Source organism: Cannabis sativa, chromosome 9 (genome assembly GCF_029168945.1).
Source record: "Cannabis sativa cultivar Pink pepper isolate KNU-18-1 chromosome 9, ASM2916894v1, whole genome shotgun sequence".
Lineage (NCBI taxonomy): Eukaryota > Viridiplantae > Streptophyta > Magnoliopsida > Rosales > Cannabaceae > Cannabis > Cannabis sativa.
Window position 1 is genome coordinate 2012090 of NC_083609.1, and position 27305 is coordinate 2039394.

At 30.8% G+C, this 27305-nt stretch overlaps 3 protein-coding genes across 6 annotated transcripts; 1 reads left to right on the plus strand and 2 right to left on the minus strand.

Moving 5' to 3' along the window:
• Positions 1–613: 613 nt before the first annotated feature.
• On the minus strand, positions 614–2674 carry LOC115724170 (naringenin-chalcone synthase-like). Its single transcript, NM_001397940.1, has 2 exons — positions 2364–2674; positions 614–1857 (listed from the first exon to the last, which is right to left on the minus strand). The coding sequence occupies exons 1-2, from the start codon at positions 2539–2541 to the stop codon at positions 866–868; spliced, it is 1170 nt and encodes a 389-aa protein (NP_001384869.1). The 5' UTR covers positions 2542–2674; the 3' UTR covers positions 614–865.
• A 12557-nt stretch (positions 2675–15231) lies between these two features.
• Positions 15232–20269, minus strand: LOC115722705 (dihydroxy-acid dehydratase, chloroplastic). The gene is made up of 14 exons (XM_030651984.2): positions 19497–20269; positions 18662–18733; positions 18458–18505; positions 17840–17994; positions 17545–17739; positions 17356–17467; positions 17172–17241; positions 17029–17087; positions 16772–16895; positions 16590–16660; positions 16177–16278; positions 15936–16016; positions 15685–15843; positions 15232–15574 (listed from the first exon to the last, which is right to left on the minus strand). Exons 1-14 carry the CDS (start codon positions 19998–20000, stop codon positions 15524–15526), a joined length of 1803 nt encoding a protein of 600 aa, XP_030507844.2. The 5' UTR covers positions 20001–20269; the 3' UTR covers positions 15232–15523.
• A 1311-nt stretch (positions 20270–21580) lies between these two features.
• Positions 21581–26729, plus strand: LOC115722783 (uncharacterized). 4 transcript variants are annotated; one of them, XM_030652097.2, is made up of 9 exons: positions 21581–21893; positions 22596–23818; positions 24109–24754; positions 24838–24915; positions 25290–25511; positions 25790–25887; positions 26003–26102; positions 26182–26280; positions 26356–26729. In XM_030652097.2, exons 2-9 carry the CDS (start codon positions 22644–22646, stop codon positions 26416–26418), a joined length of 2481 nt encoding a protein of 826 aa, XP_030507957.2. In that variant the 5' UTR covers positions 21581–21893; positions 22596–22643; the 3' UTR covers positions 26419–26729. The 4 variants fall into 4 exon arrangements, with proteins under 4 accessions (XP_030507957.2, XP_030507956.2, XP_060959859.1 ...); XM_030652096.2 differs by having other exon boundaries at positions 22631–23818; XM_061103876.1 differs by having other exon boundaries at positions 21586–21893; positions 24112–24754.
• The last annotated feature ends 576 nt before the right edge of the window (positions 26730–27305 follow it).

Here is a 27305-nt window from a genome sequence, read left to right on the forward strand (position 1 = left end):
TTTGAGGTAAGGTACCAACCAACATGTCAAATTCAAAGGTAAGATTTACAGTTACAATTTGACCTTTATTTGTTTTTTTTTTTTAATTAAGGGTGCGTTTGGAAAGCCACATTGTAATTGGATTTGTTTGTAATTGGAGGTAATTACACAGTTTGACATGTTTGTCTGACCATGTAATTACACTATAACTGTGTAATTGGAAGTAATTGAGGAGTTCCAATTACACTCTCTAATTCTCATGGTCCCCCATGAGAATTGAATGTAATTACAGTGTAATTACTAAAAACTTTCCATATTAAACATTAGCTACTAAAAAATATTATTTTCCCATGTAATTACTAACTATTTTGCCAAACAAGATATTAGGAATTCATATGTAATTACCACCTCATATCCAAACACACCTTGTATTTTAAAAGATTATGTAATTACCCTGCCTAGTAATTACACAGTTACTTCCAAACACACCCTAATTGTTTTATCCATTGTGACATTGACACTATTTATGCATTTTAGGTTAAAATTAAAATTAAAAAAGAAAGTCAATTAATGTATAAATATTAGTGGCAACACTATAGTTATGTAATAATTTTAATATAAATAACAAGATTAATGAAATTAATACTTTACTCCAAAAAAATGGAGCATATTATTCTTCACTATATAATAAGTTGCTACACAAATCCCTTAGCAACACAAGCATTAATTTAAGAAGACTTTGACTAGACTACTGTGGGGTTTCCCTCACAGAATCACAAATCACCAATCGCAAAATGACCCAAATACAAACAAGTTCAAAGAAAACACAAGAAGAAAGCAATGGGCTGTGTGGGCCCACTAAAAGCCCATTAAAGTAATATATAATCTAAATAGCCACACTGTGAAGGACCACAGTTTCAACAGTGAGGCCAGGCCCAAATCCAAACAAGACACCCCATTCAAGTCCTTCACCAGTGGTGTTAAGCCCATCTTCAACACACTTCCTTCTCATCTCATCCAAAATGAACAAAACACAAGCACTTGACATATTACCATACTCACTAAGCACATGTCTAGTGGCACGTAATTTCTCAGTCTTAAGAGCCAATTTGGACTCAACTTGGTCCAAAATAGCTGGGCCACCAGGATGAGCAATCCAAAAAAGTGAGTTCCAATCAGAAATACCCAAAGGCTTAAAAGCCTCATTTAAACTCTTCTCAATATTCTTAGAAATAAGCCCAGGAACATCTTTAAGCAAATGAAAAGTAAGCCCAACTTCACGTAAATGACCATCAATAGCACCATCACTATCAGGAAGTATAGTTTGGGCCGCAGAGACCAATTCAAAAATGGGCTTTTCAACTTCAGGAATTGGGTCAGACCCAACAATCAAAGCAGCCGAACCATCACCAAATAGGGCCTGGCCCACAAGACTATCGAGATGGGTATCATTAGGCCCACGAAAAGTAACAGCAGTAATTTCAGAACAAACAACCAATACACGAGCACCTTTGTTATTTTCAGCCAAATCTTTGGCTAAACGAAGAACAGTTCCACCAGCAAAACAACCTTGTTGATACATCATCAAACGTTTGACTGATGGTCTAAGGCCCAATAACTTAGTGAGCTGGTAATCAGCACCAGGCATGTCCACACCACTAGTGGTACAAAATACCAAATGGGTTATCTTTGATTTGGGCTGGCCCCATTCTTTGATGGCCTTTGTAGCAGCCTCTTTACCCAATTTAGGTACTTCAACAACAACCATATCTTGTCTTGCATCCAATGATGGTGCCTCATAAGCACAAAGATTTGGATTTTCTTTGAGAATCTCCTCAGTTAAATGCATGTAACGTTTTCTAATCATGGATTTGTCACCTACACAAAGAAAAAAAAAAAAAATTACCAAATTTAGAAAAATACCAAAAGTCCACCAATCCATAAAAGCACAAGTACTAAATCACTAATAAAACCGTCCCAATTATTTAGCTGGAATTTTTAACACAATAATAAATGTTATTTATGACCATAGTAAATAAAAATTAAAGCATAGTTTAATACTTCAATTTTGGTAGGAAAAAATGTATGGAAACACTAGATTTTTCATACTAAACATAAAAAATGTGATCTTTTTAATCTTAGTTTGATTGTAAGGAAAACAAGATTTTTCATACTAAACACTAAAATTTCATTTTTTGTTTTGTCATAATAAATAAAAATTAAAATACTCAAAAAAATTAAAGCTTTGTTTGATAGTTGAATTTTAGTAGAAAAATTGTATGAAAAATAAATATTTTTCATACTAAATATAAAAAATTAATTATTATTTTTTTTCGCGTCAAAATCCAACTTCTTTCTAAACATATTAATGTAAGAATACTTACACATGCGCTTGAACTTTTCTTTGAGCTCAGTTTTGTGTTCACTATTGGTGATCCTGAAGTAGTAATCCGGATACTCACTCTGAAGGACACAATTGGCGGGTGTAGCCGTGCCGATCGCCATGATGGTGGCCGGGCCCTCGGCCCGTTGTGCCTTGCGAAATTCCTCCACGGTAACCATATTTGGTAAACTTGAGGAGGTTTTTTTTTTGTGTATGTAGTTTAGGTAAATAGTATACTCAAACAATAGTAGTATTATAAAAGAAAATAAATGTTGTTGTTGTAGTAGTAGTAGTAGTAGTAGTGGTGGTGGTACGAAATTTATTAAGTGATAAGAGTGTTATTTATAGTGAGATAATGTAAGAAAAAAGGGTAGGTGTGATGATGGGTCACGTGGTTGGGCAATGGCAAAATTTGTAGCCCTCTCGTTTCAACTACCTTTTTTTAGGGGTTATGTAGTTATGCCTATTAAACCAATGGCCGGTCGTATGGCACGTGACCACAAGAGTTTGGTGTACTTGTTCAAAAACAAGATATTATAACTTTGAAAACACTCTCTCTTTCTCTCTCTCTAAGATTCAATTGTATGAAGAAGGTTGTTGTTGTCATTATAAGAGCCATTCGTTGGTTATGTTTGTGGTAGGAGGAATGGATGGTCATGATCTATTTGATTGGTTTCTCTTCTTTTGTCTTTTGTGTTTCTCTATTCATATAATTTGAGAAATGCTAAAAGACAATATTGGTGTCTAGAGTATCAGATCTCGTGTAAATTAAGAAAATATTTTTTAGAGAATACTGTTAACCAATCGTAAGACGCTATTTATAGAAAGTGTTGTATACTACTGGTGACTGATAACAATGCTCATATAATAATTAACGTAATATTTGGTTAAATAGAGTGAGAATGAGAATAGGACCAGGAATAAGAATGGTCTTTTTTTTTTTCATTTTAAAATTGAATAGTTGTTTTGCTAAAATAATGGAAAAGTAATTCCATTAGAATCATATTTTTTAATACTTTAAAATGTAACTAAATAAAAGAATGAAATAAAAATGATTTTATTCTATTTTATTACTTCCAACCAAACGTCACCTTAGGGTAACAATTTTGTTAGAGAGTGTCGTATTGTTAATGTGTAGAAAGATAATATCATACACCCCTCCTAAAGGGTTGTTTCTGTATACTCTCTTTTTGTTTTAGCATCCAGAAAAGCTTTTTAATTCAGTTTGTTTTATGATCACGTACGTTGCAGCTATATGACATGACGTCTTATAATTGGTTAACGGTTCTGTATAATTTTTATTAAATTAAAAGAAGTGGGATTCAATATTGAATTGCACTAATAGCGATATTACACCTCATAAGAGCATCTCCAATGGTAAAAAATTAAGGCACACTTGCTGAGGTGGATAGATGAAGTGACAAAATGTTGGGATGCTATATCATTGGAGGAGAAAGAATGTTATTCTAAGAATATGTGTGAATGTTATACAGTAGCATTGATGCTATCATTATTTTTTTAATTAAAAATTAAAACTAAAAAATTATTGTTGCTAAAAAATTAAATAGTAATGTGTGAGATCATAATTATAGTATTTTTGAAGAGTGCTATACCATTGGAGTGATTTTAGAAGTAAGAGTGTTAAAAATGATATGGAAGATAGATTGAATAAAATATTATATTTTTAAATAATGTGGAGATTTTTAGCTAAGGGTACTAGGCACCATACTTAGGGCCCGTTTGACACAGCTTTTGGAAAAGCTAAAAGCTGCTTTTCAAAAAAGCTGTGACAAAAAGGTGTTTGGTAAGCAATTAAAAAACAGCTTATTGAAGAAATTATGGAAAAGCTACAGCTAAAAGCTAAAGCTGGTACAACCCAACTTTTAGAAAAAGCTGTTTTGATTAAAAGACTTTATAATAAATTATTTTTACTAAAAATTTATTTAATTATTTATTATATATTATAAAAAATAAAAATATTTTTTAAATGAAAAAATATTTAAAAATAAATAATATTTAAATTTCTAATTTTTTATTTTATTTTAAAAAATATTTTATATTGATATTTTTATTATTAACAAATACTATCAATTTATGTTTCTTATAAACTACAATTTTATCTTTTGCAAGTGATAAAAATATAATTTAAAAATATTAAAAATTATTTTTATCAAATGCATATAAATTTATACTATAGAAAAAAATAATTAAAAATATATAAAAAAAAATAAAAAATTTATATAACATATTTTTTTATATATATTTGTAATTATAATGAACTAGATTAAAATATTATCATTATTGTAATAGAATCTTAACAGCTCACAGCACTTTAAAAATTATAATTTACCAAACACTCAGCTCAGCTTTTTTCCACAGTTCTGCTACAGCTGCTTTTTCCCACAGCACAGCTACAGCTGCTTTTCCCCACAGCACAGCTGTGCCAAACTGGCCCTTACTCTTTAGAGCATCTCCAATGATAACATTCTTAAAAATGCTAAAAATTTCCACATCGTTCAAAAATATAATATTTTATTTTATCTCTCTTCCACATCATTTTTGACACTCTTACTTCTAAAAATACTCCAATGACATAGCACTCTTCAAAAATAATATAATTATAATCTCTTGCATTATTATTTAATATACATCTTAATTTTTAGTAACAATAACTTTTTAACTTTACATTTTTATTAAAAAGAAATGAATAGCATTGTATAGTATCTATGCAAATTTCTAAAATAATATCTATCTCTCTTTAATGGTATAACATCTCAATATTTTATCACTTAATATGTTCATTTCAACAAATATTCTCTAAATTTTTATTATTGGAGATGCTCTTAGCATTGAAAATTACTAAAAGATATTATTGGTGTTTAACACTCTCCTCGATATTATACTGCTATTAATATAATTAAGTATCGTCCAATATAACTAAAATAAATAAGAGAAATGCTAAAGGGCACCACTGGTGCCTAGCACCCTCCTACGTGTCAATATCGCTATTGGTGTAATTAAGTATCGGGTCCCATATAGTTTAATATAATAATTTTTATAAAGTATCGCTAGCCAATTGCAAGTCGACACATTTAGAAGGTGCTATGCACCACTGATGCCGAATAGCAATGCTCAATAAATAACTTTTAGAGATATGACTAATTAATTATGGGATGCTAATCATCTTTTAACATTTCTCTTATATTAAGAATAATGATGACGGAGAATGAATAGGTAGGGGATGCGTAAGGGATTTAAAAATATTAGTTGGAAAGTTTAATGAGTACTTACTCTTATTATAGATTGGGGTTTGCCCTAGATAGCAAAAAGATTATTGGGTTGTGTGCCTTAATTAATTAAGGGATTGGATACATCCTATGTGCTCTTAATTTGATAAAAACTTTGGTTAAGAAACTAACAAATGTACTACATGTACAAATAATAATAATAAAAAAAAAACAGGCGTACTTATGTACCTCCTATTTCATTAATTGACCCTAATAAAATACCCCATTTCAAAATTTATACCCTCCACTAATTTATACAAATTAATTCCATTATTTTTCAAAACTACCCAAAATACCCTTTTATTTTAATTTTCCCTCCTTAACTCTTACTCTTCTCACTCTCTCTCTTCGTCCTTCTCTCTTCTTCCTCTCTGTCAACCGACCCACCCCCCACACCACACCAATATCTTAACCGACCCACCCCCACGACTAAACCCAGACGTCGACGACGACGACCCACCCACAGACGCGACCCCACGACGACGACTAAACCCATAGACGCAACCGAGGACGACGACTCACCCCTACGGTGCGACCGAACCATCCACGACGACCCACACAGTTCCACATTAATCCACGACGATCCACGGCCAAAAAACAATGTTAAAACAATGTTATCGATGAGATATCGACAAAATGACCTTTAGAAATTTCTGTGTGTTAAAGTGTATCGATAGGATGTCGATAGTGTGTCGATAGAATGTCGACAGATGTTGAGTGAAATTTTTTTGAACTGGATTTAGTGTTTAAATTCATTTTGTCGACCATATGTCGATTGTATGTCGATACGTTGTCGACACAATGTAAATTCATTGTTTTAATTTGTTGTCGACAACATGTCGATTGTATGTCGATATGTTATCGACACTTTATGCTGTTAATTTCTATGTGATATATCGACTCCATGTCGACACAATGTCGATAATATTGTGTGATGTTGTGTTGGGTTGATTTTATTGGAATGTCGACAGCATATTGATGGTATGTCGATATGCTGTCGAACAAATTATGTTCTTGCTTACTGTTTGATAATGTCGACATGATGTCGATATTTTGTCGACCATTTTTTTAAATTTTTTGACATTAACATTTTTTAGTTTTTAGTTTTTCAGATGACTCCCAAACTCATAATTCCAGCATCGGAGCATTTTACTGGCCGCGTGACATACAGAGGCACTGGAACTTTTGCGAAAATCAAGTCTCGGTTTGAGGAGTACAACTTGAATAACACGACGAAGGAAAGCCGTTTTGGCAACTTTTAGAATTATGAGTCTAGGAGCCATCTGAAAAAATAAATAACAAATCAATATTACTGCCAAAAAATTAACAAATCGTCGACATAATATCGACATCATGATGTCGATATTATGTCGACATCATCAAACAGCCAATATAAATTAAAACATGTCGACAACATATCGACAATTTCAAGAGGACAACAATTTCACAACATGTCGACATAATATCGACATCCTGACGATATGCACTCGATAATACACTTAAAAACAACATCCTAATCTTGTCGACAACACATCGACATACTATCGACAAGCTGTCGACAATTAAGGGCAAAAAATAAGCTAAACCCTCAATCGACATCCTATCGACATACACACGATATTCTATCGACATACAATAACAACAATACAATGCAAACAGACACAAATTCTATCGACATCCTATCGATATTCTATCGACATCCTAACGACATACAATAATTGCAATGCAATGTAAACAAACACCAATTCTATCGACATCCTATCGATATTCTATCGACATGTCATCGATAACCCTGTAACAATCACAAATACCATTGAAACACCAACATCTACAACCTAAAGAGCACAAAATCTATTAAAAAATCCACTAATCTCAACAACATGCAATAATTGGCATCCAAAACTATGAAAAATATATTTTTTTTCAAAAAAAAACCTTACCTTTGAATGCAATTCGTGGTGGTGGCGACGGGTCCTGCTCGTGGTGGTGGCGATGGCCTCTATTCGGTGTCGACGACCACGGGTAGTGGTGGTGGCGACGGTTCGTGGTGGTTGGTGGTAGTTCGTGGTGGTTTCGACGGGCACGGGTGGTCGTTGGGTCGTCGTCGTGGGGCAGAGGCGAGTCGAAGAGGGAACGACAGAGAGAGAGGGAACGACAGAGAGAGAGAGAGGGAAAGACGGAAAGAGAGAGAGAGAGAGAATAGGAAAATTAAATTTGAGGGGTATTTTGGGTAGAAATGAGTAATAGTGGAATTGTTTTGTATAAATTAGTGAAGGGTATAAATTTTGATATGAGATGTTTTATTAGGGTCAAATAGTGAAATTTCCCAATTTAAATCAGTCCCCAAATAAAAAATTAGAAAATTTATAAAAATATTAGAATTTTGGTTAATTTTTATAAAAATACTGTTACACGATTTTTTTTTTAAAAGAAATACTGTTTTTTTTATAGAACAATAGTAAAACATAAAACCAAACAACTAAAAATAACAGTGGAACAACTAAAAGACAACTATAGAACAACAATGAAAACTTAACACAGTACACAGTATAAAACTTACACAATATTTTTGAAAAAAACACAGTGTTTTTGAAAAAAAAAAATCACCCCACAGTAGAAAAGTAAAACAAAATAAAAATTTCATTATGCGACATAAATAATTCTATTTTTGTACAGATTTTATATAAATTAGGGAATATACAAATTTAAAGTTTTATAATCTTTATATATATATATATATATATTGTACTTATTGAATAATATTCTTGCGTAATTTATTAATTATTTTACCAAAGAATTTATTTGTAATTATTATTTTATATCTAACCACATATTATATTTTAAAATATAGTGTAATTCTAACCACTTAGTAAATACACCCTAATAAAATATATTTATTTATTTTATATATAATTACCTTGCCAACTTCTTCTCAACTCTCAAGTTTAAGTGGATTTGGGGAAAAATAAAATAAACAAATCTTACAAAATTAATGTGGGTTGACCTTTGAGCATATAAAACTACAAAAAAGGGACAACAAAGAATTATTGAATGTGTTAAATTATAAATAATTTGAGCCTTAAAGCTTAGAGCATAGAGTGGTGAATTCAACACTTGGTGGAAAATCTTAGAAAATGACTTTGATTTTACTTCATGAGAATTCAACATACTATTAGTATTTCCTTAATAATCCCACCACCTCTATTCTATACTAACTAATTATATATATACATATCTAATCTATATAAAATGTAACTATATAACGAAATTTTTAATTTAATGAGATTTTTTAATTTTATACGTTAATTTTAATAAAATATCTAAATTACTTAACAAAATATTATTTATTAATTTTATAATATTATTATATATATTTTAAAATAAAAATTATATAGATATTTTATATAAAAAAATTAATGTTATTATTTATATTTAAAAATAAAAACTACATTTATATATTATCACATCTATATATATAATATATATATATATATGGAAGAGGTTTCAATGGTTACATTTTTATTGTAACCATCATGGTTACATTTTTTTAAGCCATTGGATTACTATTTAATGGTTGTGATTAATTTGGAAATTAAATAAAAATAAATAAAAAATAACTCGTAACCTGAAAGTAACCTAATCATTTATTTCCTTATAAAACTTTAATTAAGATTAATTATATTTTAAAATTAAATTAATTATAATTATTAATTAATTATTTACAATTTATTACTATATAAGGATTTTTTAGCAATTTATATTTTTATACTTAAATTATTTAAAATTTTATAGCAAAGTTTTTTATAATTTAAAATTATACACATATAATTTCATAATTTAAATTTTATTATACTTGTAATCTTAATTTTAAATTATTACACATAATTATTTAATTTTTTTATTTAAATATTTAAAAAGTAAAAAATGAAATAAGTTGAAGGATTTTTTTTTTAAAAAATGGCTGCACTTGTTATCGATTGATTAGCTTGAGGCCTCGATCATACTTAGTTCATATAATTGTAACAAAATAATTAAATATCATTTAAAAATATTTAATTATTTGAAAATTTATTATAAGAAGAGAATTTTAATTTGTGTCAAAAGAAGTTTAATTTTTGTAAGAAAAATAATTTTTTTTGTAAATATTATAATTAAATGGCTTAATTATTAAAATAATTCAAGTAAGGATTTAAATATAAATATTAATTACTAAAAGAGGTCTTGTTAAATATTTAATTAATTATGTTAAGAAAATAGTTAATTATAATTAAATAATTCTAAAAAAGGAATGTCTATTTAATTAATTATTTTAAGAAAATAGTTAATTATAATTAATTAAATCTAAAAAAGGAAAGTCTACCTATTAGTAACCTGCTATTACAGGTTAAAAAAAAATGTAACCATATGGTTACAATAAAAATGGAACCATTGAATAGTCACCCATATATATATATATTTAAACCTTAATTTCATGATAACCTTTTATTTTAAAAATAATTAATGATATATATATGCTTTTAATAATTTGTACACTTTATAATTATTATAACCACACAATCCTAACTGCAAATTAAGAATATTGTTTCTATCATTATCATTCTTTTTTTAAAATATATGTTTGGGTATAATATATAAAATATATTTTGAAAGTAATTAATTCTCTAATCAAACTCAAATTTTGTTAAAATATTTTCTGATATAATCTTTATATATGGATAGTAATCAATATAAAATATGTATAGCAATAAAATTTATTCTTTTATTGTATATATAAAATACGTATATATAATCACATCTAAAGAGTGAAGAGCACACTAATATAGCTGTAAAAAAAATTCTTAAATATCAAAATCTTAAACCTTATTTTAAAAATTAAAAAATAAAAATACATTATCTACTTAAAAAAATTGAACATACATGTATTACATTTAACATTACTAATTAAATCTAATTAAAAAAAACTAATTATACGTACAATGCATGTAACATTAACTTAGTATATATATATAAGAATTTTCTAAAAATGGGTATTTACATAAGTCCTTATGCATTTGAAATTTATTTTGGTAATATTATTAGTGGGATATAAAAACTTAAGATAGAGTTGGGTGCACGATAGATAATTTTAGGAGCATTGCTATAAAATACCAACATTCACTACTGAAAAATTGGAGCAATCTTAGCATCCCTATCTCGGTGGTTCTGTGTGTAACTGCCAAGATAGATGACTATAAAATACAAACGGTCACTGGTGTTTAGCATCATTTAGTGGTAGTATCTTACAATTGGTGAGTGATATTTCATAAAAGTTAATAAATTAAATTATATAAAATTAAATACTTAATTACAATAATAACGATAATACATGTTAAAAGATGTCAAATACACGCCTTATTTATGTTTGTTAATTAACGAAATGACCAAGCAAAGTAAGAAATTAAATTCTAAAATAACAACAACAACTCAATGTATATAGCTTAGTTGGCTACTATTTAATTTCCCTCTTAAACTCCTTATATTGTAGGAGAAGTAGGGAAATTATTACATATAGTTTGTCTCATCCCCATTGATCAATATGTAATAATTTAATTAGATGTACTCTTATTGACAATAACAAATATTTTTTTTTTTGAAACAAATGCACTTTCATTGACAATAACAAATATATATCCCACTTACTAGCTACTAAATGATCTTAAGTCTATAAAAATTAAATATCTCACTTATAATTTTTTTTTAGTTAATTGTTTGAACTTTATTTTTAACACAATATATAGTAAATTATTTAAAATTTACGAGAAGTAAGGAAATAATTTTTCACCAACTATAGACAAATTTATTCCTACTAGCTAGGAAGAAAGACAAATTGGGTGCTCTAGAATATTGTGCAACTTTGATTCATATTTGATAATAAAAGCTCATTCAATAATTTGATAATGACAAAACAACAAAGAAGAAATGTGTGCATTTAGTTTAATTTACTCTCTTGCCTAGCATAGCAAGTAGTAGAGCTTATTTTGTGGCCCTTTTTAATGCATTCCTCTAATGAAATGTTTACAACTTTTATACTTTGGGAAATTGAAAAACTAGGCCAAAAACATAGGAAGGTATGCCATATTGAGGACAATTTGCAATGACAAATCAAATCAAAATTAAATGAAATGCACATACACTCTCATATTCATGTGTCCACTAATTGATCACACAAAAATACCAAAATAATAAAAAAAAAAGAATGACAACACAATCAAATCAATTACCAAATTTTATTTTATACAACTTTTTATTATAATTTTTTAGTCAATTTTTATACCAAAAAAATTACATATTAGAATATATTTTTTTAATTTTTTTTTTCAATATTCAGTATAGTTACAACATCATCTCTGTAAATATTTTAAAATTTTTTGAATAATTTACATTGTCGAAAATAAGTTTAAAGCTTTTTGAATTTGCATGGTAGACTGGAATATAAAGAACTCTATTTTGTAAACTATTTAAAAAAATTTAAAAAATTTACAGGAATGATATTGTAATTATAACGAATATCGCTATGAAATATTTCAAAAAAAAATCCGATATATAATTTTAGGCGTGAAAATTGATTAAAAAATTATAATAAGATATTATAATTAGCACTAATCTTAATACTTTTTGATTTTGATCATTTAAATAACTATAGAATTTAATGGTATTCCTCCTGATTTTTTTATTATACATATATTGGCCATAAAATTAACGAATTATTTTATAAATATTCAAAAATAATTAAAAATATATATTTTTACAAAATACAATTTTTTTTTTAAAAAAATTTAACTTATTTTTTCTTACGGACCGTTATTTTTAAGGTTGTTTTAAAAAAGACGTTGTTTACACATTTTCATATTTCACAAATATAGTATAATATTGCAGTAATATGAAAAACAATGTTATTTTCTCTTTAAAAAACACCATTCCGTAAATATATATAATAATTCGTAAAATTATAAAAAAAAAAAAATTGTGATTTTAAATATTTTGTGTAAATCTCCCTAAAATTAATATTTGAATACTATGAGAAAATACTAATTATTATGGCAAAAATGAAACTCTATCTCAAAATAAGAATATTATACACACCATTAGATATTATATAATACAAATTAGGAATAATTACATAAAGCACTATTTTTTATAAAATAATTACATTTTTACGTTCAAAAAATATTTTTTTTACATTTTTACGGTTTTTCAAAATAACACGAAAATAATATAAAATCAACAAAAAAAAAACTACATAAAAGTAACATGAAAATAACATTAAAATAACAACAAAAAATAAAATACAGATAATAAAAAATCAACAACAAATTAACAAGATTACAACATAAAAAAACCGTATTTTCTGTAAATAAAATCAAAAAAATCGTAAAAATGTTTAAAATTCCGTGAAACCGTATTTTTATAATTTTTTGTTGTTTTTATGTTTTTGTGAAATAATCCCTACAAAATTAATCTCAAAATCGTGAGTAGCTACTACAAAACTACTAGCCGTTTATGTCAATGAATAACAAACTCAATATTTAACTAGTTGGAAGTTCATTGATATTACCTACTCATACATATCTTATTTAGGATGAGTAGATATTTTGACTAATGAAAGGAAACCACTTATTACTTAATTTATTTATTTAGTTATATTTGAAAGTATTGAACTTTTCTATTATTTTAGTAAAATAACTATTCTATTTAAAAATTAAAAGAAAAATCTAGGGCCGAGCCTAAAGGTAGGCAAGCCAAACGTACTCCTTGAACCCGCAATCGCTCATGCCCCAAAATTGTGAAAAAAAAATTATTATTATATAGAAAAATCTTACCTTCCCAATAGGACCTTCAAATGTATATTCCATATTCTTCTTCTTTTTTTGTTGACAAAATTATTGGTTAGTGAATATCATTTCCTAAATCACATTAGTTTTGAAATATTATCAGAACAATAAACAAGAGTTGTCTTAAATATAAGTATTCTACCTATACTATTAGTATGAAATCTTTTTAAAAGGTGTGTAAAATAAAATCGTAAGGACTTTAAGATCAAAGCAGATAATATTATATTAATTTAGTAATTAAGGCGAGATGGCGATTCAACAAGGTGGAAGAATTGGATCCAACAAAGTGAAGGATTGTTACAACTTTTTTATATTTCTTTTTGAGTTACAATCATAATCAAACAAGGATATCATTGAATATTAAAGAATTTCAGCAAGAAGATAAGATGGTTTTGCATACATTAAATAACTTGTAAGGTAAATAAGTAATTTTACATTATTTTCACTAAATTTTCCTCCAACTTAGTGGGACCCACTTGCTCTTTTTTCTTTTCCTATTACTTTTACTTTTCTCTTCCAAACAAACATAGGATAAGTCTTGGTTAGTAGTATAACAGAAGAGTTTCAACAAGGAAATCAAACTATGAAGGTTTCTTTCTAGTTAGTTGGTTGTGTACAACAATTTTAGCAAGTTAATCAGACAAGAATGTTGCTTACATGATAGTTTTATACACCAACTTTTTAGCAACCAAATCAGCTGACTAATTAGTTTCGTAAACAAATTTCAACAACAAAATCATAGAAGAAGGAAGATATTTGCCGTGTTCTTTTAACAGATATTTATGGCATAATTACTTAAAGTTTTATATTTGTAATCGGCAAAATAGTAATTCGGATAGTCTCGATTCATTAAATGGTGACTAGGATGACCAGTCACCATCAAATGGAAGTTAACCGTTCAAAGAGAAATTCAACAAGGTTACTATCTAATTTAGTAATTTCCACAAACAAATCAAACAAAAAGGTTAATTGCTAAAATATAACTCTCTTGAAAAAACTTTAATAGTGTGCCAAAAAATATCAAATTTGACAACTTTAAAAAATTGTGCCAAATTTAAAACACATGATAATATATTTTGCAAATCCTAAAACGTTTAATTTACTTTGATGTCACATTTTATTATTAGCTAATTATGGTTTTTGCTCTCCAAACTTTGACAAGTACAAATAATATGCCCCTAAACTTTTAAGACCATTAAAAATTTTCCTTAAATTATTGAGATTGTTAAATTTAAAATTTTTTGTCCAATTTTACTAAGTCTAACATAGATAAAAATTCAAGAGACATATTAAAGTTCGAACGGTATGATTTGTTACATATCTAAATCTGGAGAACATGATTTAATACTTGGACAATCACCAAATTAGTGAAATTGAATGAAATTGAATAAAAAATCCTTAAATTCAACAATCACAATAATTTTTAAAAAAAAAAATTAACTGCTAAAAAAATTCAAGAAATATAATTTAGTACCCGTCAAAATTGAAAAAGCAAAGATCCTAACTAGCTTATATTATTTCATTATCATCTCATTAAATATTACTTTTTTACTTTGTTATCATCTATAATTATCGCCACTCAATTAAATTTTGCATATTAATAAAAAATTAATTTTTGGACCAACTTTTACAATTTTGTATTAAAGCATAATACTAAATATTGTGTCAAATATATTGCATATCAACTTTTTGTATCAAATATAGCACAATATTTGCACCGTCTAAATATCGATTTATTTAAAAAATTCTCAGCAATTTTGTTCAACATCATGTTATGCATAACTTGGAGATCATTCTTTTCTTTTCCTTTCTAGTGGAATGACTAAGAAAAGAAAACTCCATCCAAGTGATGCTACTTAGAAACTCAAGAATGGTAAAGTTGAAAATCCTCTCAAAAAAGTTTCTACTATTCTCAACCATTTAAATACATACAAAAACAAAATTCTCAAACCTAAGTAGACATGGTAAAGAGGAGGAAAAAAGTGAGCTTTACCTTCGCTCAACTACTCGTCGGTCACGCAACCCCTTGAAGCTTTCTCCACATTCTTGATGTACTATGGAAATAAAGAAGAAAAGAACATGAACATTAGGAGATTTTTGATATCAAAGACGACGACGATGTTTTCGAAAATGGGAAACAAAGGGTTTTTTCTTCGGTTATTACCTTGAAGAGAACTCCGGAGGTAGCCTTGTATGGTGGTTGAATCCAATTCTTTCTTCGCCTTTCCAATTCTTCGTTTGTTAGCTCAACATCTATTCTCCTATTTTGGACATCAACGTTGATGATGTCACCGTCTTCGAGTAATCCAATAGGACCGCCTTCCTGGTAAAGATTTTGCAAAAACATGTAGTAAGAAAAGCAGTATTTACCAACTATGATCATGGATTTCGACATGAGAATAAACTATAAAGAACCTGTGCTTCGGGGCATATGTGGCCAACAACAAATCCATGTGAGCCTCCTGAAAATCTACCGTCTGTCAATAACGCGACCTCCTGCAACGCCAAAGAAAAGTTGTACCCAATTCACATCTATTCAAGAAACAATGAACCAATACAAAATCTACTAGAAGACTTGTAATTGACAATCGAAAATAGCTTGTGTGAATTCGGAAAAAGCAAGGACAAACAACAAATCATAACAACCAAATTTTACCTTCCCTAGACCTGCTCCCATGATGGCACTAGTAGGCGTCAACATTTCGGGCATGCCTGGTCCTCCCTTAGGCCCCTCTCCTCTAATAACTACGACTTTTCCCTAAACAAGAAAATTTCGACAAAAGTTAACACTGCATTCAAACTTGGTTATAGGATCAAAGAAAAACGAGTGTTTTGTAAAAATAGCCTTTATGAAATTTTTTATTAGCAAAATAGCTTTACAAAAAAATTTATTAGCAAAATAACCTCATATGGTCGTAGAAACGAATATAAATTGCAGTGTGCGACTATCATGGTCGCATAGAATAAATTAAGTGAGATTATTTTGCAAATTTTAGTATTTCACATTGTTAGTTTGGCAAATTTCACCTGAAATAATTAATTAGTCAATCCTACAAATAGAAAATGTACCTTAAACCTTGCTGGATCCTCAGAGATAGCTGCAAGCATTGATTCCTCGCCTTCGAAGACAAGTGCGGGACCTGGAAAACATACTTTCAATCAATAAATCCTTTGAGGAAAGTTAATTGAACTTCAATAAAGAATCTCAAGGACAATTTAATCGGCAAAGACATCTAAAACATGAAAGAGACCTGAGAAATAAATTCCCTCTTTTCCAGTGATTTTGGCTACAGAACCCTCTGGTGCAAGATTTCCATATAATATTTGGAGATGTCCTGTTTTCTTGATGGGATTTGCCACTGGTCTTATAATATCCTGAAAAAGTCGAAAAAAAGAGAGAATTTCATCACATGATTTCCTTCACAAGACATAACATATGACCACTGAGTTAACATAAACACACAATATTAGAGTGAATTGATTTCGAAAGATAAAAAAGATGTTATACCTGTCCTTCGGATAAAGGAAGGAAACTTTTTGCATTTTCAGCCAGCGACTTCCCCGTAACTGGAGAAAAGAAGTTTATTATGTTAACCAATGCAGCAGTATAGCTTATTAGCAACAAATGCAAGCAATCCGAATCTAACTTACCAGTCATACAATCCCCGTCTAAAAATCCAAGCTCCAAAAGGTACCGAATAACTGCTGGTGTTCCTCCAATCTATCATAGTAGTAATCATTGTCCACAAGTTTAGAAAAAAACGAAAAAATAGGGTAAAATCGATGTTTAATAATACCACATTCACAAAAACATCCAAAGGGAAGTCAAGAAGACCTTGTGGATATCCTCCATGACATACTTTCCACTAGGCTTAAGATCTGCGAGGAATGGAACCTTATCGCTAACCTTCTGAAAATCATCGAGAGATAATTCCAGTCCAACAGACCTGCCAAAATTCTTGTTATCAGCTATTTCATCACAACGCAATTATCAGTACTACACATGGAATATCTGGTTGCTCACCTTGCAATTGCAATTAAGTGTAACACAGCATTTGTAGAGCCACCTAGTGCCATGACAATTACCATGGCATTTCGTAATGATTTTTCCGTGATGATGTCTCGAGGTTTTAAGTCCATTTTCAATAATTCTAGAAGATATTTTCCAGCTAAACGGCATTCATCCAACTTCAATGAGTCTTCAGCAGGAGTAGACGAGCTTTCGGGAAACAACAAAGTTGAAAAAGATTAGAAAACGTAACTAGCAACCATCATCACACTAAGTTTGCTAAGATATCCCGAGAACGAATATTCTCTACCTGTAAGGAAGGGACATTCCCATAGCTTCAATAGCAGAAGCCATTGTATTAGCTGTATACATGCCACCGCAAGCCCCTGCCCCAGGACATGAATTCATGATTATGCTCTTCCTCTGCTCATCACTTATGGATCCACCTACATATTCTCCATAACACTACACAAAAATTGAAAGATAAAGATGATTGAGAGCCAATTCCAAGATGCTCGGCGTATGTAACAAGACCCATCACGAAAAAAACAAAGGCAACTGAAAAATAGAGGCTACACTTTATCTAAGCCTGCCCAATCTGCAGTTCATATCTCCAATTGTTTTAATATATTTTCTCCATACAATCCTGTACAACCAAGGTCTAGCAACTTTCCAAAATGCTTTAGACATTGCGAAAATCAGAACAGCAAACACTTCCACTCCTAGAGGTGTTCTCTTAACTTTCAAAAATACAAAATCAGACATTATGGAAACATCAACTTCAATAAGTTAAAAACTACTATTCCATGTATTGTCACTATGAATGACAACAGCACAAGTAATAACAAATTGCATGATCTATGAAAATCAGCTATCTAAGAAAATGTTTTGAACTATCCAATTCCAAAGCACAACATCAAGTGCTTACCTGAAAGGCGGATACTATATCGTAAGTATGACCCTGAAAGTGACCAGGCTGCAAAACAATGAAGCGAGATATACAAATAGTTAGTTGCTTTACTAAATGCTAACCTCTGTTAAGCTAGAATATACATCAATAAAAAGCATAGTCAACTTTAATATATTACAATATTGGAATGCCTTTTCAACCAAATAAATAGGAATTACAAACCTTGATAGTCCCACCATAAACCATGATACTCGGTCGGTTAAGGCGGCCCATGGCCATAATTGTACCTGGCATCTGTAAGAAAAGCACTAGCATAAGATTCACAAAATCTACAAGTAAAACTAAAACACCAAGCATCAAGCATCTGATACACCATTGATCCAATTCAGTTCTTGAAAGAATTAGAGAATAGGCATTTTATTGATATCAAAGAAAGAATTACAATTTTCCAAACTTTCAAGGCAGTTTGGTATCTTCCTATAGCAATATTTTACTCTAAATAATTCACACAAAATTCCATATCTTATAAGACTCCATCTTAGAATTTATAGGCCTAGACTAACAAAAGACTCCTAACTAGCCAACCAATAGAAATCTAGTATTAACACACAACATCATCTCAGCCACTAAAGGACTTGACAATTCAGCCTCTAAAATATTAACCAATTATATCATTGATACTAATATCACTCAGAGTAACTCTAGCATAGTCTATTAGAAAAGTTATTAGGCCTAACTCACCCTAACAAAACCCGGCTTGTTAGGGGATGATTGCTCTCACCTTATTAAGTGAATCAAGTCTATATGAAGCCAATGTGGGACTTTGATACCATGCCAAACTACTTTGAACAAATCAATATTAGAGGCACCCAACATTGCAAAATTAGGGATATATCACCAATGTAGGACTTTAATATAGTGTAAGTATTAAAGTATGAAATGCAATCCATAAAAATAAAGCCTTAAACCCCAAAAGAAATCCTAAACACTTAACACCCATTACTTTGAAACAACCAAAATCATTGACACAAAACATAAAGGAAGGAACTTTACTCACATTTTTATCACAACCAGGAATTGATATATTACCATCATACCACTGAGCACTCATAACAGTCTCAACACTATCAGCAATCAAGTCCCTAGACTGTAAACTATAACACATTCCTCTAGTCCCCATAGAAATAGCATCACTAACTCCAATAGTGTTAAACCTAAACCCCACCATTCCAGCTTCTTGAACCCCTTCTTTGACAGCCTCAGAAAGGTTCAACAAGTGCATATTACAAGTATTGCCTTCATACCAAACTGAAGATATCCCAATCTGGGGTTTACTCATATCATCCTCAGAAAGCCCCACTCCATGAAGAATGGCCTGAGACCCACCTTGGGATTTGGGCTCCGTTATTTGAGAGCTGTATTTGTTGAGCTTCTGGGTCTTCGTCGGTGGGGATTCCACGGCGATCGAGGGCGGAGATTGAACAGCCCGGACAGTGAAAGGGAGTCGTGGCTGTGGGTTTAGGGTGAGACGTGGGGAGGGAGCTAGGAATGCGGCTTGCATGGTGGCGGCTAGAGATGAAAAAGGAGAGGTTTTTAGAAAGGGATAAGCGAAACCCAAGTGGAGAATGATTGTATGTGAAGTGTTGGGTGTGATTTTAGGGGGACTTTTGATGATGGGGAAGAGGTAGAGAGAGAGAGAGGAGAAGAGACTGTAGTAGGAGTAGGAGTGTGTGTGGTACTGTTTTTGGCTGTTTGTGTGTTTTTTTTTTCTTGGTAAAAGGTAAAGGACGAGTCTTTGAGTTGAGAAGAAAATGTTTTGATGGTGGGATTTGTGTTTAGTATTTTTTTTTTTTATTTAAGCGTTTATATATTACATCAGCATAACTTGGGATTCGAACCCAGCACCTCCAATACACATACCTCCTACGGCCACTTGAGCTAGCCTCAACTGGTCAATATTTGTGTTTTGTATTAGTATAGATGTAAATGTACCTTGTGAGGTCTCACTCGTATTTTGAAAAACCCGTAATAATATGGATTGAGTCAAATCGAGTCGAATCGGGTTAATATTTTAAAGGCAAATTTTGTAGGACTTGTAAGTTTATATTTTCGTGTTCTCATGTTGTGCTTTTAATTTAATAAATTTGTTCGTTTTATTTTTTACAACAACTATTTTAACAGATTAAAATAAACTTATTTTTTCTCCTCAACAAAAACATAAAATAAAACACAACTACTTCTCATGACACAACTAACCATATAACATTAATTTAAAACACTCGAGACATGATACTAAAACAAGCATAATTCGTACTTAGGCTAATCATGCTTGATTCAAACTCTACCAAATTATTTATAGCTTTTTACTAAATAGGTGGTAGGAAAGTGTTGATAGAAGCTATCATGTTCATCCTTTGTCAACTTATTATTCTATTAATCTATCCTTTTACAATTATATTTAACATTGCTCAACATTAGTGTGTTAAGAGCATTTTTAATCAAGCAAATTAGTAATATTGTGTTAAAAAGTAATGCAAATTTGTTATGTAGCAAATATTGTACTAGATTATAATACAAAATTTATATCACCATAAATGTATTATTTCTTTATTTACTTTATATCATTTATATTATTTTATACATTACTATTAAGTACCAGTAGTATCCAACACTTATAGGTGATACTTCACAATTAGTTTACGATATTTTTTAAAAGTTATCTTCTTAAGTTATATGAAACTCGATAACTAATTACACTATAAGCAATTTGACACCGAAAAAAGTACTAAGCACCAATAGTATTTTTTAATAATTATTTATTTTATTAAAATATTTAGTGATAGAAATGATTGGATTATTTATTATTTTCTTATTACCTTACATAATAAAATAAAAGGAATTTTTTCAATAATATACACAATTAACAATCTATTTACAATTTTATTAAAAAAAAATAATAATCTATTTACAAAAATAACTTTATACAAATAATTAGTAAATATTAACGTTCATCTATATGTATTAAGTTATACAAATTCTTTTTTATTCTGCTTTCTTAAACTGAAACAAGTGTTTTTTTTTTTGGTTATTTCTTTAAAAACAATATTCATTTTTCTTTAAAAATGGTTCTTTATCTAATTATCCCATGCAAATATCTCCACTTCTTTGGAACTGGATCATATACAAATTGGGCCGGACCTAATGGGCCTATTGGGCTACGGACTTAGAGATCCGAATCCGAATAAAACGACCCGATTCTGTTTGAAGGCGCAGGGCAGAAGGGCGGAGAGCTTCGTTCGTTCATTCATTCATTCAGAATTTGAGTAATGGATTTTCAGCAACACTCATAGATAGGATTAAAGCTTTTCCATAATCGATCCAGAGACACAGATTTCCATAATCTCTTTCTCTTTTCGATTTCATATTTCAATCAACATTAACGACGTTTCTTCAGGTATTTCCTTTTCTTTGATTTTGAATTTTTTGAAAAAATAATATTTTTTCTTGTTTAAATCTATTAATCGAGTTTTATTTTATTTTCCTATTGAGTTTCGTTATGATTTTTGTCTCATCTGATTGTTTTTTTGTTATTATTTTTGATTTTGGGATTTTTCTGATTTATTTTTGAATATTTAAAGTTCAAATTTTACCTTCTATGGAGTTAATTTTTGTGATGCTTTCGTTTATGTAGGTTATTTTTCATCTGTTGATTTGCATTTCAGAAAATAATTTATATGATTTTATTTTTTGAATTTTAGAATATTTTCACACATAAAAATCTATACCTGACGTTTCATTTGGTAATGATTTCATCTTTGTTAAAGTTTCTTCATTTTACTGTAAAATTATGCGATTTTTTTCTGGCATTTATTATAATTTTGCTTAAGTTTCTTCTGATGTTCAGAATATTTAGATTGACTTGTGTGTGTGTGCATGTAAAAAAAATCATGATACCTTCCATGTTCATCTGTACTTTACTTTCAAAATTTACTTTCAATAATCAGTAGATGTCTAAATGGTGAGATTATTTAAAGTTTATTTATGTTCTTACGTATTAGATCATTTATTGTTGCAATTTCTGCACCAATGTGATTTCAACCTGGTTTTTTATTATAGTTTTCGGCTAAATTTGATACTTGTGTTACTTGTTTGGGAGGTTCCATACTGATTGGAACTGAATGTGAGTTGTAGGTTTAGTGAATCGATGTTGAGCCAGGAGAAAATGGACATTGATAATGTAGTGGATGTAGCTGAATCGATGTTCAACCGGGAGGAAATGGATATTGATAGTGTAGTAGTTGTACCTGATACACCTGATAGGGTATCTGCACAACGACTTGTTACAGACTCTGAATCTGTTGGAAGTAAGACTAGGGATACTTTTTATGAAAACCATATGAATGGATTGAGATCCATAGATAAGTTTGTCCCCGAAAATGGACGTGGTAGAAAAAAAGTTATCAAACCACCAAAAGGTTTTAGAACTGCAGATTTCGGTATCCATAATGTTATTTCTTCAATAGAAAATTCATCTGGTTCACAGAATGCTCACATGTTTAGGAGGGTGGACAAAAATGTTGGCTCTGGCCACAGAGCAAGACAGGCTAGTGGAGTTAGAAACATGGACAAAGGAAAAACTATATGCACTGATATGTCATCAAATTTCCAAGATAGCAGTAGGCATTGTGATTTTCCGAAACAAAGTGGTAACACTGAGCGTGGCCGTACTGTTTGTCTATATGGTCCACCTAATAATATTTTCGCTGAAGATAAGAGAAAAGGCCAAACAGCATTGAGTGAGAATTCTTCTGGAGCTTTGGTACCGGACGCTTCTAAGACAAGAAATGCCTCAAAGGGGAAAGAAAAGATTGATGAGCATCCCTCAAAATGTTCTGACTTAGATATGATTCGTAGAGAAGTGATCAATCTGTCCCCTGATTCTGAACATAAAACCAGAGAGCATAATAAGCCTTCTCATTCTGTTACCCCTTTTAGAGGCAGGACAAAAAGTTTGGTAAGAGGTGGGTGTATCTCTCCACAAAATGTAGCAAAAATGCAGCAAGTTTTAAGCAGTTCCAAAAACGTTGAACAAAGTGATGCTGTTACCCCTCTTGGAGGCAGGACAAAAGGTTTGGTAATTGGTGGGTGTATCTCTCCACAAAATGTAGCAAAAATGCAGCAACTTTCAAACAGTTCCAAAAACGTTGAACAAAGTGATGCTGGGAATGGCGTCTATAATTGTCCACAACCTGTAGTAGATATACGTGATATAATTGCAGAAGAGAATAGTAGTAGTGAAAGAGTGAAAGGAAAAGCTGTATTCACTATTCCTGACACGCCAAATGAGCAGAAGGGAAAATCATTTCGTGCAGCTAGCAGGTACACCATTGAGTTTCTATTTATATTTAGTTTCTCGTATATATGGTTAAAGTGCATCATTGGCATTAAGTTGTTGTTAGGACCAACCCTTATGCAGATACTGCCCACTTTGGCACCTATCTCACAAGAAGGTGGCACCTTTAAATATTTAGTGAAAAGTTGGCAGTGATACATACTATAAGCCTCTCAATATATTTCCTTACATAACATATTATGCTATTGCTGCTTTACAATTACTGCCTACTGCCTTTCTGTATCATGAGATGTTACTCATATTTATGTATCTGTAGCAGTTTTGCAACTAGTACTGGAGAGGTGAAAGGAGTCGGCAACGGTAGTAGAGATGAATCTGGGTGCTCTCAAGGTTTAGGTGGTTGGAGAAATACACATAGTAATTTAAGGAAACTGGATAATAGAAATTCGAGGCAAATGGATGGTCATAGAAATTCATTTCACCACGACAGAAGAATTGGGAGTAGACAAAACTCTCAGACTGAATGTGGTTTTGCAGAAGGCCTAAATCAGGTGTTAGCACCTCCTTCTGTGTGTCAAATGGAACTATCAAGAGGACCACCTCGTGCAGAAACGATTTTAACCAAAAGGCTAAAGAAACAGGGATCTCCTTCTAGGAATCATGGTGAATGCTCTACATCTATTTCTGAAGACTCAGATGTTTTGTGTCTTGGCTCTTCCATGGAATCAACAAACACAAGAACATCCAGGCTCCATCGTTCTCGATCTCGTGTCATTTCAGGACAAGATACTGGAGTTAATGTGTTGTCATCTCCAGTCAGAAACTCTTCACCACAAATTTTAGATTGTACAAATAATGATGATTCAGATGACAGGGCAAGACAAGTTGAAGCAGATGAGATGTTGGCTCGTGAACTTCAAGAACAATTATACCATGAGGTGCCTATAATTGGAGGCAGTGAGGTACGTTTTCCAGTAAACAATTTTCTATCAGTTTCCTCAGATCTTATGATTACGTGAAGATTTAATAGTTGTCCCATTAACAGATTGATGAACATTTTGCACGGGCATTGCAGCGACAGGAGATTAGTACTTCTGGTGCAGGTCAAAATGAACCATATCTCGTGAGTGATTTAAATTTGGGTTATTTGAGACAATTAGGGTATTTAATTTGCAATCCATGGTCGAGTCATTAGTGTATATTTAGTTGGACTATTGTCCTTGAAATATCATCGGAAATTTAAGCAATGTTGGAGATGTTAGGTGTTCAATGATTATATTCATTTGTGTGTGTAAAATTAAACTAATTTCAGTTGAGATTTTACTAAAGGTTTGAAGAGGCCAATGTAGGCTTCTCCTTTCCGGTGAAGTAGTTTGTGTAATGTTCATAATAGACAGGATCTTTTATAGAATAGCCTTCAGATTATCTTGCCTGGAGTAATGACTATTTATTTTGCTTGCCGTGATTTGCTGACACAATTTAGCTTGTTATCTGTAGAGAGGCTCAGAGGTGTCACAGCTACAAAGACAGCCAAGGTCAAGGTCTTCTCAGAACCGATCGAATAGGACTCAGAATCCTCCAAATAGGAGATTAGTCGGGGCTCGTGCTCCAACCTCCAGTAGAATGGCACAACTGAGGAGTCGCATGTACAGACAGCATTTTAATGTATCAAATAGAGGGAGAACTATTCCATTTCCTTTAGATATGGATTTGGACATGGTAATTTCTATTATATCAGTGCTCTTTGTCATGTTCCTTTCTTGGTCTTTATGCAGTTTAGAATTTATACAACCCCAGAATATAAGTGAAATCAAACTTTGATATAGATTAGATAGCCCCACCGCTGTAATGTTCTTATGATTGCACCATCTTTTATATTTGAAATAAGTTGAGTAGTAGGTAGTAGGTACTATTGGTAGTTGGAGCACCATCTTCTGTTATTGTTTAATGCTAATGTACTTTCAATCTTTGTTTATTTGCTTCCTTTTCTGTTCCAGAGACTAGATATATTGGAAGCTTTAGAAGCAGCTGTCGGGGATCTTAATGAGGGGGACATGGGTAATCACATTTATCAAGTTCAACGTGATTTCAATGAGTAAGAGTTTTACTTTCTATTAAACAGCATTTTAATGGCTCAAATTTCTGATTTCTAGTTTTTAGCAATCCTCATCAACATAAATTTATCTCATTGATTCTTTATTTTGGTTCAGAAATGATTATGAGATGTTATTAGCCCTCGACGAGCAAAATCATCAGCATGCTGGTGCTTCAGCTATTCAAATTAATACTTTGCCTCAATCCGTAGTACAGGTTGGTCTTTCATGTTCTGGTGTATGTTATCTTGCTTACAACTGTCATTGTTTTAGCTATTGACTCCCGTTTTCGACAGACTGAAAACCTCGATGAAGCTTGTGCAATTTGCTTAGAAAGCCCCAGTGTCGGGGACACTATTCGTCATCTCCCTTGCTTCCACAAATTTCACAAAGATGTAAGGACTCACACTCGACTCTTATTAACGTTTTCCACTACACAAAAAATAACTCTCTCCTTGCATTTAAAACAGTGTATCGATCCATGGCTCACCCGAAAAGCATCATGCCCAGTTTGCAAGTGCTCCATTACTTAAATTGCTCACTTCAGCGCCGTCTCACAGAAAGATCATATGTTGCCTTTTGGTTTTTAAGGTAATCACAGATTCAATTGCTTATCTCCTATGACATTGGAGCAAAAGTTTTACAAAAATTTCACTACAACAACAGCTGTGCTACTACTGATTTATTGGTCATTTAAAAAATGGTTAAAAAGTTAGTTATATTTCAACGATGGTTTTTCTGTAGTGCTGAAAATAGGTGCTTTTGACATATTTTGTTTTTGGTTAAGCTGGAAAATACACCACCAGTTATAAGGTCATATATTATTTCCTTCTCTTTCTATATCCATCAATATCTTCTTTCTTTCTTTCTTTCTCACTATGTTTTTAAAGATTAGGCTAATTGAGGTAAGAACATTACATACAATACAACATTTGAATCCATGTGACTCCATCTGAGGTCTCACCAGTCACCGGAAATAGTGCATTTTTCGACCGAACATTTTTCGTCAAACTAATCGTTGGACTAAGTCTTATTTAGAATGAAGCGTCTGGCTTTAGCTTTCTCAAGCTAGTTATAGTCATTTTCTTTTGAAATATAAATGAGAAATAGAAACAAACATAACTATAATCGAATTAAGCTACACAATACAAGTTACACAAGTTATTTGAGAGTGACATGAAAATAATGTTGATAGATTATTTTAAACCAATTCTATACTTCTCAAGCAACATATACTTTTTTTCGTAAAAGAAAACTCCACTGTTTTCGATCATCTATGCAAGCAAATATTTGTGTATTTTCAATTCAAAAGTTGTTATTATTTGCCTTAAGATAACAAATAATAATACTTTAATAATCTTAAATATTTAAATTTAATTCTTGATTACAGATAAATACTTAAGTTAAATTTTTGACCGTT

Coding starts and splice junctions, on each gene's coding strand:
- LOC115724170 (NM_001397940.1), bottom strand. CDS start 2,541: ATGGTTACCGTGGAGGAATTTCGCAAGGCACAACGGGCCGAGGGCCCG. Junction 1,858..2,363: donor AGAAAAGTTCAAGCGCATGT/GTAAGTATTCTT, acceptor TTCTTTGTGTAG/GTGACAAATCCATGATTAGA.
- LOC115722705 (XM_030651984.2), bottom strand. CDS start 20,000: ATGCAAGCCGCATTCCTAGCTCCCTCCCCACGTCTCACCCTAAACCCA. Junction 17,088..17,171: donor AGACGGGGATTGTATGACTG/GTAAGTTAGATT, acceptor TCTTTTCTCCAG/TTACGGGGAAGTCGCTGGCT. Junction 15,575..15,684: donor CCTCCGGAGTTCTCTTCAAG/GTAATAACCGAA, acceptor TTATTTCCATAG/TACATCAAGAATGTGGAGAA.
- LOC115722783 (XM_030652097.2), top strand. CDS start 22,644: ATGTTGAGCCAGGAGAAAATGGACATTGATAATGTAGTGGATGTAGCT. Junction 24,755..24,837: donor CTATAATTGGAGGCAGTGAG/GTACGTTTTCCA, acceptor TCCCATTAACAG/ATTGATGAACATTTTGCACG. Junction 25,512..25,789: donor TAGATATGGATTTGGACATG/GTAATTTCTATT, acceptor TTTCTGTTCCAG/AGACTAGATATATTGGAAGC.